The following is a 16080-nucleotide window of genomic DNA, read 5'->3' as shown; positions in this document are numbered from 1 at the left end:
AACAAGACAGTCAAAGGAGTAGACAATCATTTACAGCATTGATTTAAGCGGGTTGATTCACTAAAATGAGCCAACTCATAAGAGTCTTTCAAACATCATTTGATTCTGGTATTTGTCAATCCCAGAAAAGGCAATCAATAGGCACACAGACAGGCTTCACATCAACTGTTATCCCAAAAGCTGAAATACAGAATCTAGTCCTACCACACGTTTGGCAGCGATGTCACCTATAGGCTTATTTAAAGGAGACAGGACAGGCTTGTAAATGTAAGACTTTAGCTGTAAAGAAGCATATGGCTGCCTTTATGAATTTCATTATCAATGCAATAAGCTTAACTTTCTTTATGTATCGCAACATAAGTACATGACCACTGTTGGTTAAAAAGATGCTAACCATTAAACAAGACAAATGTGCTGATCTTGCTGCACAGGACTTTGATTCGCATTTGCATTTCTAGGTGCTCATTAAAGAAGATCTTTCCAACAAAAGGCACAAATACATGTTTAACCAAATAAAAAGCACAACTCCGCCCTCTACTTCAGCTTACAGACCTTCTTTCACCTCCCTCTGCCTTTCTATCTTTTCCTTTTATTTAAGTACACAGCATATTGAATGTGTTCCCTGTACAGCAATCACATCCCAGTCAACTCTCTCGAACGTTGTGTGTCGACTCCGACAAGAGGGCATCAACCGCACAAACTTTGGCAGCACAGGTTAAACTAGGTTGTGTAGTCCAGCTAAGCAAACGCACTGTGTGCCAACAGGGTTAAATGTTCAAATGCACCTCCAGTTCAATTATTTATGAAATATAATATTTCAACAGACCTGGGGTTCACAGAGTTTGACTTCTGATCCCACACCAAATCCTCTACATTCCTGATTTCTCATAGGCAGGGTTGGCCAAACAATTATGCCAAACATGCATTTCACGTTCACTTCCAGTGGTGGGAAGAGACACAAACTTGAGAGCTTGGCCAAACATAGTTAAGAGAGAGACGGTGAGAGATCTGTCCCATTTTTTCTACACATATAGCAACTGCCAAAGGTCATTTTCTAGCACAACAGCGATAATTATTCATTATGTAAATGTAAGTGTGACAATTAGCAATTAGAAACCAAATTGAGGCAAAACATTTAAATAACACATTTGTAGCCTTGGTGCATACTGATAAAAAAAAACCAAATGGTTCAGCCTTAACCATACAGATTTTTTTGTTGCAAACACCCACCAAGTTGTGTTTGCCCACCAATTTGTTTGTTTACTCTTTGTTGTCATGACAGGCCAGCTGTTTCAAAGCTTGTGTGGTCTTAAGTGATCAATTCCAACGCTAAATTACTGCCAACTGAAAACACATCTTAAAGTACAGCTAGTACGATGTAAGATCAATGAATGACTGCACTGGTCAAGTACACAAACACTCAACTTAAGCGGCTCTTATGTGCTCATCAAGAACCGTATTTCTTCTGCTTGAAATGCAAACATAAACCACCTCCAGTTGAGCTACTACTGAACATGGGACACAATGTGAAACAAAGGCACACTTTAGATTTATGTAACTAACAACCAAAGATCTAATCAATTTACGACATCACAGTCGGATGCACTGTAACACTAGTGACATTTTTACCAAACGTGACACGATCGGTAATGTATTATCCATTTCCAGAAGGGCGTGCTTTATCGCAACAAAATGTGACTGAGCAGAGAGGCTGCTTCTTGTCATTTATTAATATACACTCAGGAATGGGAAATCATGCATCAAATATCTTCCCTTTTAGTCCTTCCCGGACTTCATATAATGATTCATATCTAATGGATATATCTGGTGAATGGCATTCGTAATTACTAATCATACTTGCATTAAATCATTTGACATGGAGCAAAGATCTTCATTGTTCATACTGCATAACAACAGAAGACAATGTTAAAGTGTGTGATTGTCAGTTTAGCAATAAAACGTTGATTTGAAAGTCTGAGGGGTTCCTGAAATGCAAAAAAAAAAATCAAACTGACTTGTTACTGTGGCTATTTGATGAGCTGTCATCAATCATTTGCTAAACTAAGTACAGTTTACCAATAATCTGACTGCACAATAAATAACCTGTTGGCAAGATACTGAATTAAGGCCACACCCATAAATTTAAGAACACTTTTCAATCACGTTATGGACAGTTGAATTTGATCATACAGGGCTCAATTGTCCTTAAAATGATCTTGTGAGCAGGAGAGAGAGAGAGAGAGAGAGAGAGAGAGTGTATGTGCTTTCCGTACATAATAAAACATAACTTTGTGGCAAAAAACATGTAAATAATTTGTCATTTTTATCCTATTATTTACCATATTTATTTGCTTGTTGGGTTTTTGGTTATTTTGCTGTTGTAATCTGTAATGAATTGAAAAATAACTGAAATCATTTGGCGAAGTGATATGGAACTGTAATGCGGTCAAGACCTGCCTGGAACTACTTTAGCCAATGCGTTTCCCTGAAAATAATTGCACACCTTAGAATGTTCGCCAACCAATCAGAATCAAGCATTCAACAGCCATGTAGTATAAGAAGTTGATGTTTTTAAGCCTTGCCAACTTAAATATTCAAGCGCAGTACCTGCAAAAGTACCCGGTTCTCTCAGTTTGGTACTCGCCAGTACTCTTTCAATTCTTCCTGAGCTTGAACCATGGGCGTTGCCGCCTCGGACGCAAAAAAAATGTGGGTGGTTCCCCTCAAAATTTTTATTGGAGAAGTAGATGTAATTTAGGCTACATTAAGTGCAAATAGTCCGCATCGTTTACTAAATGTCTGGTTGGGCCAGACAAAATCACAAAAGTCAACTAAGTCATTTACAGAGACAATAGTGTAGGGGTAATACACATGGCAGAAACTTGACGCAAATCGACTGCAGGTTCGAATCCGCCTTTTGCCGAACTCGCTCTACTCCCTTTTCCCATCACATATCAGATCGGAAAGGCATTTATTTTCAATAAAAAAGAAGAAAACATTAGAAAAGTGGAAATAAAGCATCTAACGTGTGCTTAATAATAAAGTGTTTATTGGTTAGGGGTCGGTGAACAGACATATAGATGGTAAAAGTGAGTGGGTCCAATATCATTGGTCTTAAACAGTGGGTGGGTCTTGTCCCACCCACATACAATGGCTCTGATGCCCATGGTTTGAACAGACATTTTCACACAAAATTCTGTCAAAATGCCCATTTTTGTAAACATGTCATCAGAGAAGAGAAGAGATGTCATTGCAAGTGGGAAGGGCAGGGATGAATAGTGGACCTGGCCAGTGGTCCACAATTGACTACTTACTTTAAGGGTGTGCAATTTAGTTTGGTACAGAAAACCCATCAAAAATGAAAACAAGTGTTTAATTAATTATGCTTGAATATATGGATTCCTCAGCCTTTTAAAACAAGGCTCTTGGGCTATGAGGGCTCCCTGGCAATCCTGGTACTGTTACTATAAACGAATACCCCCAAACCACTACTAGAACTATTGTCCAGTCCTGTTTTAAATTATATATAGAAGTACGCTTTGCTCACGCGATCAGCTTGATATCCAGTGTTTTCAGAGTGGCTCGGTTCACAGTAAACAGTAAACGCCAACTCTGCAAGCTGTGAGTTTAGTGTGGATTTGGGAACACAGCGGACACCAGTTATGCAGTAATTCACAACATTTTTGTGGACAGATGTTTACAGTGCTACATTTGTAATGACGCGTTTGTAAACCTGTTTTTAACAGAAAGTGCAGCTTTTTGCCAAAATAAAGTGCAGAAATGAAAGCAAAAGGGTTTTTCTTTACTGTAGTGTAAATATACTTATGAAATATTCATTTTTCATTTACATTTGTTTTACAATATATATTAATGTCTTATAGGGATAACAACAACCACATTATTTTTATTATTATTTTCGATAACAAATAAAAAGAGGTTTAAGTCCACATTTAAAATTCCAGGTGCAAGTAAATGCAAAGACTTTTTACTGTTCCATTATTCAGTTTACTTTGGACTCTAAATTTTGATCTGCCAAAGTGCAGCAGATTGATGCATTTAACTTTAAAATGTACAAAAATATTCTTGCCACCGGACCTCCCTATAGGAAATGAGGTGCACCCCTCAGAGTCTCAAAAAATCCTGTGGGAAACACTGGATCGGATCCATTGTTAAGGATTAATTAGCAAACCAATGTGACGTGAGCGTTTCGACATCCCTATTCAAGCGGACGTTTCAAACGCCTAGCCACCAAAATGTGATTAGACCAGTAAAATAAATAAAATCTGTTATGTCAAATATACACTTTGCTTAATTGACTATAGGCTACTTTTATGTTTGATGGTGGATCTTTTACAGTCATTCAACCAACTGTATTAGAGTAGGCTAAAGGGTGCAAGTTTTGACAGTTAAAATTTAAAAGTGTGTCAAAAAAGCGTGCAAAAACATACTTTATAGATCTCTATAGGCCCATTTTGTTGGATCATTTAGAATAGTCAATATAGGCAGAAATTTTTTTTTGGGGTAGTGGGCACATCGTCTCCTTCTGTCTTTCTTTCTTCCGTTCAGGCATGTATTCTTTGTTTGGCTATCACCAGACCAAGCTCAATTTAAGATTGAACATTGGTCTGGGGAGTCTGCTCTGTATTTTCTACTGCACAAGAGGCGTGATAAACGAGCATAAATTATATTACTCTGTATGCAATTGGATAGTCCTTCAACTAAGGCGTGATCAACGGGCGACGACCCATCGCTTCTCTATCCATCATCGTGTTAAACCCGCCAATAGCACGCCAGGTGGATAAGCCAGTCTGTGATTGGTTCCCGTAAAAGTGTTAAAGTACAGGTTTCCAGACTGAGTTGCAGGGCGAAATCAAATCGCCGGCAGATCAGGCTGGGTTTACCCAGTCTAATGTATTCTAACTTCAACCTTAGGAAGATGGGCAGTTATAATAATAATAATTGGAACTTTTTCCCAATACCTTTCACACAAAGAAAAAAGCTCAAAAAGTGGTTAAAATAAATACTTATTAAATTAAATCACAGCCTTTTGCGTTTTGATAAGAGCACTAAATCATCTATTATAAAACGATTAGTTTCAGTCCTTGATTCTGATTGGTCAATAGCTGTTTTATTCATGATAAAACACGGCTATGACCTCTTAACCCAACGGTTCTGTGTATCATTGCACAACACAACTCTTAGCAACGTAAACATATGTTTGTTCTTATTGAAGCTTGTATTATTGTGAGAGAGAGAGAGAGATTGAGTGGCTGAGTGTATTATCTACATTCAGATTTAACATATTCCTTCAGGTCAGTCCTATGTTTTTTTTGTTTGTTTTTTAAATCGCTGCGATATCTTGTCCTTTTAACTGTTATGGTTTTTTTCTGTGTCCTGACAGTGACATTGTTCATTTGTCAGTTGCGTTTCCGTGTTCACAAGTTTCAGTCCTTTCAGTATAAAAATTTTCGCTATTGAGTGACTCACTCATTAAGACAGTCTTTGCCGCAATCTAAAGGCGTAATAATGTAACTTCTGTTGTTGTCACTATATATCTATATATGGAGAATATTTATATAGATCAGTGGTTGCTGTTCACAGCCAGGAACTATTTTTGTTTGGCGGAAGGAAGTGATTTTTAGTGATTTTACTTCATGAAAGTTGCATTGATACATATTTGGCTTTAAAATTAGTATTGTGTGATAACCGTTTTATAAAAGCAATAAACCCAGTGAAGCCGTGGTTTACAGTGAATTTATAATTGCTAAGGGGGTTTTAGACACTCTGCGGACAACACCCCTTAGCTGTCATAAATTCACTGTAAACCACGGCTTCTTGGGGCTTACTGCTTTATTTTAGTTGAGTTGACAGATACTTTGCCAAAGCAACATTAGAGAATATACAAATATTTTCAGTTCATTATGAAACCATGGCTGGATTTGACGCCTATTCATATTACAGTTGACAGCTGTCTGTTTGGGTGTGTGTGTTTGTGGCTTAGTGGGCTGAGGGAATAATTTGAGATAATTGTCATAATCCGTTTTTTTTTTTAGTTTTAGTTTTTTTTTTATAAAAGTTTTTATTTAATAAAAATAACAGGGGCACATTCATTTTAATGATGTGTATATGGATAAATAATGTAGGCCTATAATAACAAATGTGTTCTTTACACTTTAAGAGCATATTACAACGCAGTGTGTTCACAAACAGTCTCATTAACAAAAATACATTCTTTCGGAATACATATGCCACATGTGTAGGTAGATAGGCTACATACAGCCGGTGTGAATGCACAAAAGCGCACGCACTCACACACACTTTGACTGCTGAACGGAAACTAAACAAATTGCATGATGGGAGATAAAAGAATCTGCTGTGGAAGATAATATCAAAGGGGAAAACAGAAAGCATGGCTTCAACTTTCTCACAAGGGCAACTATAGGAACTAATAAACTCAGATTCGCATGTTCACGAGCTGCGCTATGATTAAAAATATCCAATGCCCTTCACATAACGGTTAAAGCTCATCTAAATGCGAGTAGCACGACTTTCTTGTAATCGACTTGCCTGTCTCCTTGCCAAATGAATGTGACACCTCAAAACGAAAGGACAGTTCACAATTCGGCAAGAGATATGGCTTTAATAACACACCTCTGCTTGGTTTATTGAAATGGTCACAACCACAATGTATCATGCACGGCGACAGAACTGTTTTAATCATTAACTCTTTGTAACGTAATTTACTTCACCCACTTGGCTCTTCAACCACGAGCCCAAAAGAAGTGTTGCTTATAGGCTACAGACAGATCCGCACTGGCGCTCAAGTTCTCCCCTCATAACGGTAAATTCAACAGCCTGATGAAAACTTTCGCCCGGAGCGTGCGCGTGTTTTCCGCGGAGCGCTTAGCCTAATATGTGTCAGAATTAACTTCAAACGCGAACTGGTCGAAGGCGCAGAATTATGGAGCTGCATTCGCTGGACTGGAATGGAGCTGGAAATGTGAGCTGGACTGTCCAGCTTTGACAGGCGTGCTGGAAGGGGGGGGGCTGGACTCTTAGCCTGTTGATCCGATAAAATAAAAAACAGGGTACAAGAGCTTGGGGCTTGCGAAACACCGGTGCCAAACACCCACTGTCCGAACTAAACAGGAACCTTTTCAATTAGATTCTGTCAGGCGTCATATATCTCGGAATCAATAAGAGCAACGTAAACAGCTTTAATTCAGCGTGAAAAGTGCAGCCTAGTGAAGCGTCAACAGGATCAACCGTGGACATGTGTTTATCAACTGTGCTGTTAAAACAACAACAGTTGACATCGACAAACAACATTTAGGAAGCACTGAATGCGCACAGATGCATTAAACGTACCTCGGCAGGTCTTCTAAATCCGCTGTCGTTTCGCATAAAAGTACAGCAAAGCTCCAGATAGCGCCTACGACCCAGGAAGGCAACCTTTCTGCCCTGTCTATCTCAACCAGCAGTGGGTTACGCAGTTTTTCATGTGCTTCTACCCCTCCCCTCTCTCCCTCTCTCTCTCTCTCTCTCTCTCTCTCTCTCGCTCTCTTTGGCGATGTCCGATTCGCGAACGAATTGTTCGTCTGAGTCGAATCGCATTAATGAATTGGCTGAACCGTTTCACAAAATATCTCTAAACGATTCTTTAATCGTTATTGATACCCCGGCAACGGTGTGTATTTTTGTCTTTTTTGTTTTGTTTTGTTTTGTTTTGTTTTGTTTTGTTTTGTTGTTTCTATGTTTATATGCTTTGTAATGATCAATTATTAAACAATATTCTTTAATGAATCGGACTGAATTGGTCCGAGGTTGAGCGGTTCTCGAGTCACTGCACTGAACCGTCTCTTTCGGACATGTCCGATTCGTAATGAACATTAATTGACTTTAAAAAAAGTAATAGAAATAATATGTTCATTATTCGAATGACGTTTTAATCAACACGCATACACATTTAAATAATTATGTTTTTTTTATCTAAACGTTTTTGCTAAATTATGTTATTGTTTTATGTAACTGAAAATGATATTGCTTAAAATGACTTTGTTTTCGAGGTCAATAACGCCTGCAACAAACTGAACTTGGACACATGACATTTCATTGAACCTCCTTATAAAACTCAATTGAGGTAAACAATATACAGCCTGTACTAGAACGTTACATGCCAAGCTGGGGCATCAGGGACCACCACGTGATGGTGCAATTACGTCAGGACGTAAAGAATCACTGTGCTCAGAATCGGTTCTTTTAAATGAACTGTTTGAAAGAATCGACTCGCGGAAATGAGTCGGACTTCCCAGCAACGACTCTCTCGCACTTCTAACCGCCCGCTTCCGGTGTTGTTTCACTGATGAAAGAGTCGTTTATGCAAGGAAATGCTAGGTAAGGTAAATGTAAAGTAGTTCGCTATAGTCGTCTAAAGGCCCGTGCGAATACTGAATGGCAAATTATTACTTTAGATGTGCAAAAAGTCGTTTATGAGCGCTGCAGGACGGGGGCGGGGCTATAAAATATAAAGACGGTTAGCGGAGCGCGAGGACTGCTGATTGGACATGAGCGGTTATGCGTGACTTGAGTCGAGCTGTCTCGGGTCGAGCCTGGGGGGACATAACAGTTACAGCGAGAGAAAAAAAACTGTTTACTTTAAGCTGTCGACGTGCGCACACGGATGATGAGGACAGTTGTTCAAAAAGTCATGTGGGATCCCACGCTCATAGAAAACCTGTAAATGCAAGGCGATGTAAAATTGTGCTCGGATAAGGATAGCATATCCATCAAATGTTAAAACATATAGGCTATTTAGTGAATATAGAAATTTCTTATAAATTCTCTGCTTTAACATATTAAATCAGCTACAGTTTTGTACTGCACAGAGCACAAATTGGTCTTCATTAGTAACTTTGTGTGAATCAAAATGAATCACGAACGTCTGGGACGACCATGGGAGTTTACTGTCAGAAAGTTGACCTACTACTACTACCATCTTCTACTACTATATAGGCCTATATAGTATAACTACACTCCTATAATGTGAGTTTCACTCCCTCAGTTGGGCGTTTTAATAACTTGGATGTTTTGTGGGCGTGTAGTTTACCCTATAATCATGATGCAATATGAATATAATAAGCCGATAACGGCGAAAGGTATGTTGTTTACGTACAGCATGTCGGCGTTATTGCCACTAAACAAACTGGCTTCAGCTGCGAGCTCAGCACTTTTAGCCGGCCCATGAGAGTGCGGCTCTGGGAAACGGCCAGTAGGCTACTTCAGTGAGATCCACTTATGGTGACCCCTATTTTTTTCTGTCCTCTGTCCTTCGGAAACGGAGAAAAATATGTCCGAGTCGACAAGTGAGACGAGCGGACAGCCGGGCGTGAAAACCGGATCCAGGTTGGACAGACACGCACGAAGCTTTCAGATGGACGCAAGCTGTGATCAAAAGGCAGCGGGCTGAACATCGCAAGACTAAGGTCAAAGCATGTTTTACGGGTTAGGCGAGATCATGATATCTGAATGAAATCGGTTTTATTAGGCTATAGCTACTTTGGAAAAACTCCAAAGCTCATATTACAAATAGGCTAAATAAAACGAGCATAAAAGAGTAAGCCCTTTCAGTGTGTTTTCATCCCCCTTCTATAGGCAGCCTCATTCTTTATGGGCTGTAATTAAAATTGGTGCAGTTGCATTAGCTCCCAAGCACCCGCTAATTAAATGAGCGATCAGTGCAGTCGCATTCAGTGGGTCATTATTGCCCCCTGCTGGTTAAACTCTATAACTACATTCACAGCCATAGGGGTTGATTAAACATCGATTATTCATGTTTGAGAGATGTGCTGGCATACTGTAGACAAGCACATAGTATATAGGCTAGTTAAATTTAAAAATGACGTTTCAAGGTGAAGAGAATCAAATAGCAAGCACGCTGGCATTTGAGTTTAATAGCTAATATAAATGTCAGCTGCAGTATGTGTGAGTGAATGAATGTTGGTCAATACTATTGTGTAGAAAATAGGCTACACAAAGTCTCTTTTTGCGACAAAACTACTGAGAAGAGCAATGGGCCCAAAACACAGTTTCCCTGCGCAGCTCCTCAGGTGCAGATAATAAACAACCCACACTGGCAGGCAGAGGTCCATCCTGGCAAGATGAAAACACAGATTCAGCAGATTCCCTTTCCCTGAGACAGCTGAGCGTGGGGGATCCGTACAATCAAGATGCATAGATTTAGTCTCCTTAATCCAGAGTGTATATTAAAGGGATAGTTCACTCAAAAAAAAAGAAAATTAGCATATGATTTACTCACCCTCAAGCCATAGGTGTATATGACGTTCTTCTTTCAGAGTCATATTAAAAAATGTCCTGGCTAATCCAAGCATTAAAATGGCAGCCCAAAATTTGAAGCCCAAAAAAGTGCATCCATCCATTATAAAAGTAATCAGTGAAGCGATGGGTTTTTGTACAAGCCCAAATCAGAAAAAGTTGGGACAGTATGGAAAACGCAAAAAAAAAAGAAAAAAAAGAAGTGATTTCTAAATTTACTTTGACTTGTATTTCATTGCAGACAATATGAACACAAAATATTTAATGTTTTGTCTGGTCAACTTCATGTCATTTGTAAATATGCATCCTTTCCTGTCATTCAGACCTGCAACACATTTCAAAAAAAGTTGGGACAGTAAAGCATTTACCACTTTGTAATGTTGCCATTCCTTTTCACAACACTTAAAAGACGTTTAGGGACTGAAGACACCAAGTGATGAAGTGTTTCAGGTGTAATTTTGTCCCATTCTTCCTGCAAACAAGTCTTAAGGTGGGCAACAGTACGGGGTCTTCGTTGTCGCATTTTGAACACATTCTCTATTGGAGACAGGTCGGGACTGCAGGCAGGCCAGTCAAGTACCCGTACCCTCTTCCTCCGCAGCCAGGACTTTGTAATGTGTGCAGAATGTGGTTTTGCATTGTCTTGTTGAAATATGCATGGACGTCCCTGGAAAATATGTCTTCTTGAAGGCAGCATATTATGCTCCAAAATCTCTATGTACTTTTCAGCATTAATGGTGCCTTCACAGAAGTGCAAGTTACCTTTGCCAAGGGCACTGACACAACCCCATACCATGACAGACCCTGGCTTTTGGACTTGTTGCTGGTAACAGTCTGGATGATCCTTTTCTTCTTTGGTCCGGAGCACACGGCGTCTATTCCTCCCAAAAAATACCTGAAATACTGATTCATCTGACCACAGTACACGTTTCCACTGTGTGATGGTCCATCCCAGATGCCTCCGAGCCCAGAGAAGTCGACGGCGCTTCTGGACGCTGTTAACATAGGGCTTCCTTTTGGCACAGTACAGTTTTAACTGGCATTTGTGGATGTAACTACGTATTGTGGTGCTTGACAAAGGTTTGCCAAAGTAGTCCTGAGCCCATGTGGTGATATTGCTTATAGATGAATGACGATTCTTGATGCAGTGCCGCCTGAGGGATCAGAGATCAGTTCAGCTTAGGCTTGCGCCCTTGTCCTTTACGCACTGAAATTCCTCCAGATTCCTTGAATCTTTTAATTATGTTATGCACTGTTGAATGGGAAATATTCAAATCTCTTCCTATCTTTCTTTGAGGAACATTGTTTTTAAACATTTCAATAATTTTCTCACGTCTTTGTTGGCAAACTGGCGATCCTCGGCCCATCTTTGCTCCTAAAGGATTAGACCTTTCTTGGATGCTGCTTTTGTACCAAATCATAATTACAATCACCTGTTGACATCACCTGTTTCAAATCACATCATTATTTAACCATGTTACCTCATTACTAGCCCTAAATTGCTCCTGTCCCAACTTTTTGTTAAATGTGTTGCAGGTCTGAATGATAGGAAAGGATGCATATTTACAAATGACATGAAGTTGACCAGACAAAACATGAAATATTTTGTGTTCATATTGTCTGCATTGAAATACAAGTCAAAGTAAATTTAGAAATCACTTCTTTTTTTATTTATTTGCGTTTTCCATACTGTCCCAACTTTTTCTGATTTGGGGTTGTAATATCCATATTAAAAATATAAAGTAATTCCACCAGACCGCCTTCCGTATTCAACTTGGGAAGAAAATATAAAGCCTCTCGCAAAACGCTTGTGCTATGTCTGACGTCATACGTCGTAAGTTGAATACGGAAGGTGGTCTGGCGGAAGCTAGATATTTTACTTTATAACGTGTTAAATATGGATATTTATCTCACACAAATGCATCGCTTCAGCTTGAGGATGAGTACATTTTTGGGGAGAAAAATAATTTTTGGGTAAACTATCCCTTTAATTAAGGTATACTTTGCATCTGTTTTCTGTTTCATCATTATTTGAAACTCTCAAATGCAACAATCTCTTTCGATCTTGATATTAAATGTGCATGCATTTACACATCCACTTTCCCATTAAAAATGAGCAGTTCATGTTTAATGCCACATGAAGGGCCGATGAACATGAATCTCATGGCTTTATAATCAAACAGTCAGTTTCTCAGAGTAACCAATAGCTTTATTTCAGATGGGATTTGTTTCTGAAAAACATATTCAGGGTTAAATTATTTGTTTCTATAATGTAATCATGATGAATAATAGTGGAGAAAGAAATATATACTGTAACATTTACAATTATACAGTTACTCCATTATTTGCAGAATAGAGCAGAATCAAGATAGTGACAAAATAGTGAAGATTGTTATTAATGGCACATCCTTTGTATAAGCTGTGAGAACATGTATCTGTAGAAAGCGATTTCAGAGGCTATAGACTGATTCTGTTTTTAAAAAATAATTATAATTTCAGAATCAGTACAGCTTCACATAGAGCGTGATATATACTTGAACTACAAAGACCATAATGCTGCATTATGGATTAGGAACAAAGGAAAGAGTCGATGCAAATAAAAATCCTGTTTTTGCCTCTTACATAAAGATTTATTCTCAGTCCTCCTGAGTCACGGGTCTCCACAAGTGCAAACATTTGAGAGTATAAACATCATTACTGCAAAGCTAACAAACAGCTGGACGTCTAATCAAAGAACCTTGACGAAAGGTCAATGCGCAACGTCCAATGCGGGATCTCTCTCTATCTATCTCTTTTTAACCTTTAGAGCAGAATGGCCGGGGTAATGACTTAGCTAGACAGAGAGAGATAAACACTCGGTAATTACCAATCACGTAAAGGCGGATGAGATTCATTTAGGAAGAATGACCTTTAAATACCCACTGAAACATATTCACTTGATTCTGTTCCACTGGGTCTTGAGATAAAATCCCCCTACAGGGCAACTATACAGGGGCATTAATTGCAGGGACACCTTGTAAATGCCAGTCCTGACTTCCGTAACTGTAGTTCTTGTCATCTTTAATATTATTTCAGGCTCTGTTTTATTTCCACATTCAAATGTGTGGTCAGATGTTGTGGTAGCTGAACATATACAGTGTGGTGACATACACTATACTGTTCAAAAGTTTGGGGTCGGTATATGATTTGTAAAAGTTTTTGAGAGAAGTCTCACCAAGGCTGCATTTATTTGATCAAAAATATACAAAAAATATAATTATAACCATTTTCTATTTTAATGTTTTAATGTAATTTATTCCTGTGATGTCAAAGCATCATTACTACAGTCTTACTCCAGTCCATTTATTATTATCATAAATGTTAAAAACAGTTGCTTAATATTTTTCTTGAATCTGTGCTAAAAAAAATTCAGGATACTTTTTTTAATTCAAAAGAACAGCATTAATTTGACATATAAATCATTAGTAACATTATAAATGTCTTTACTGTCAATTTTGATCAATTGAATGCATCCTTGCTGAATAAAAGTATTAATTTCTTTAATTAAAAAAAAAACCTTTTGAGCGGCAGTGTATATCACAGATAACTGAAGAACCGCATAAAGGACACAAAGAGCTTTCTCATCAAGAATTAATTGTACAATAGAGAGAATATACATAGTGCAGTGCATATATAATAGTAGACACACTATAAAGTGAGAGTGGAAAGGACAGATACACAGAGCGGGAAACAAACTCAAGACTGACAGACGTTTAAAAAGTAGTTACACAATGAAAAAACATCATATTTCCATTTGAAGCGCTACCTTACATGATGACACAACAGATCAGTGAATTGAACAAAATTATAAATATCTGTATATATGTGCATATGTATGAATGTGTCTCTCTATATATAAAATTCACCATTTAATTGTTACAATTATAATCCTGCTGGCTCTGTGCAAGATTTGGTTGCTATTTAAGTTAGCGCAATAAACATCATATCGAGGACACTGTAATATGGTGGAAATATCACATTTGCTCATCTGCATAAAGTATATTTTTTATATATATATATATATATATATATATATATATTATATTTTATATATATACACACACATACATACATACATACATATATATATATACATATACATATACATATATATATATATATATATATATATATATATATATATACATATACATATATATATATATATATATATATATATATATATATATATATACATATACATATATATATATATAGATGATATAGATAGATATACATTTATCTCCTTCCATTCACTTCCCGAGGACATCCAATAAAAGAGTGAAATATTTTTCAGCAACATTAAAATACAGTATAAAATACATTCATATAAATCAGAAGCTAAAAGGGACCTGCATGCACAAACTTGCTTTACAATTTATCATCTGACCATAAATGATAATTCTGACCCAATCCAGATTTGAAGTTTAGGTTCAACACGGTACAAGATCATGCAGAGTTATGGCAGCTTTAAAGTACTGCTTATCAATACTACTGTAAAGTTTACTTCCCTTCACACTCATTTCAAAAGATCAACATAAAGAGTGAAAAAAAATCACTGGCCCTATGCTATGCTAACAGCTCAAAATATGTTTCATGTTGGCTAACACCAGTGGACACTCACTGCAATACAAGTGAAAGGCTCTTCCTATTCCTAAAAAAATGATATGGCTAATATACAGTCATGGCCTAATGTTTGCAATTAAACATGTTTAATATAACCTTTATATTCACACTTCTCTGACAAAGGTCAAAAAAGCCAAAAACTCGTTCTTTAACGGTCTTCAATACCTCGTACTCTAGTAATAAAAGGCAAAAATTGTAACCATTTAAAAAAAAATCTATAAGAATGAGTTCAATTCGAGTATTATCAATGTTGGTATGAGGATGAAAAGTTAAGTTTAACTTTAATTTTGGCTCTGAGAGAGAAAAGGGCTCAATCACCTAAGCACGTTATGTACATGACAATTACTTTTCCCTATGTAAATAACAAAATAAAACCAAAACATTTTAAAATGTCGGAAAACTAAGCATTTCGGCAGGTGTCCATATCTGAGACTGTCGTGGCTGCAAACCCTTCTCTCATAGGTGAGGGATGATCGGAGCTCAACTCCATGTCCAGAGTGAGGGATTCTGGGGGGGGAACGGAAACACTATTAAACAGAATTATTATGAGGCCTTAAAGGGATAGTTCACCCAGAAATGAAATTCTGTCATCATTTACTCACCCTCGAGTTTCTTTGTTCTGCTGAACACAAAGGAAGATATTTTGAAGAATGATTGTAACCAAGCAGATAGAGCAACCATTGACTACCATAGAAGGGGGAACAAATACTATGGTAGTCAATGGTTGCTCTCTCTGCTTTGTTACAAACATTCTTCAAAATATCTTCTTTTGTGTTCAGCAGAACATAGAAACTCATAAAGGTTTGGAACAACTTGAGGGCAGGTAAATGATGACAGAATTTTCATTTCTGGGTGAACTATCCCTTTAAAATGTCTGAAAAACATACTGTATGCATAGGTGCATTCACGCCATGTCGTAATTACCATAATTACGAAATTTCAACCTGTAAGCCTTCACATCCTCGTAATGCACGTAATTACAACTTGTAGGCTGGGAATTTTCTGAGAGCTCCTACATGAGTCATGTGACCACTGCAGATTCATTTAGGCTTTGATGGAGTAAAAAACTCTTGTCATCTCGAA

General features: G+C 37.8%; 2 protein-coding genes across 8 annotated transcripts in view; both read right to left on the bottom strand.

Annotated features, from left to right (window-relative positions):
• The window catches only part of stat5a (signal transducer and activator of transcription 5a), a 95744-nt gene extending 88199 nt beyond the window's left edge, over positions 1–7545 (bottom strand). For both annotated transcript variants that reach the window (XM_079812971.1, XM_079812972.1), the window contains exon 1: positions 7369–7545. The gene's annotated coding sequence lies outside the window, so the exon portion shown is untranslated. The remainder of the gene's footprint in view (positions 1–7368) is intronic.
• A 7096-nt stretch (positions 7546–14641) lies between these two features.
• The window catches only part of stat3 (signal transducer and activator of transcription 3 (acute-phase response factor)), a 39536-nt gene continuing 38097 nt past the window's right edge, over positions 14642–16080 (bottom strand). For 4 of the 6 annotated variants that reach the window (XM_079828887.1, XM_079828886.1, XM_079828889.1 and 1 more), the window contains exon 24: positions 14726–15504. In XM_079828887.1, coding sequence (XP_079685013.1) covers positions 15398–15504 — 107 coding nt within the window. In that variant the 3' untranslated portion in view covers positions 14726–15397. Of the gene's footprint in view, positions 15505–16080 lie in introns of all 6 variants that reach the window. The other 2 variants (XM_079828890.1, XM_079828891.1) reach the window with 2 other exon arrangements.

This window comes from Gobio gobio, assembly GCF_949357685.1.
Source record: "Gobio gobio genome assembly, chromosome: 1".
NCBI lineage: Eukaryota > Metazoa > Chordata > Actinopteri > Cypriniformes > Gobionidae > Gobio > Gobio gobio.
Note: the sequence above shows the minus strand (reverse complement) of the source record. Positions and strands in the feature narration are given on the sequence as shown.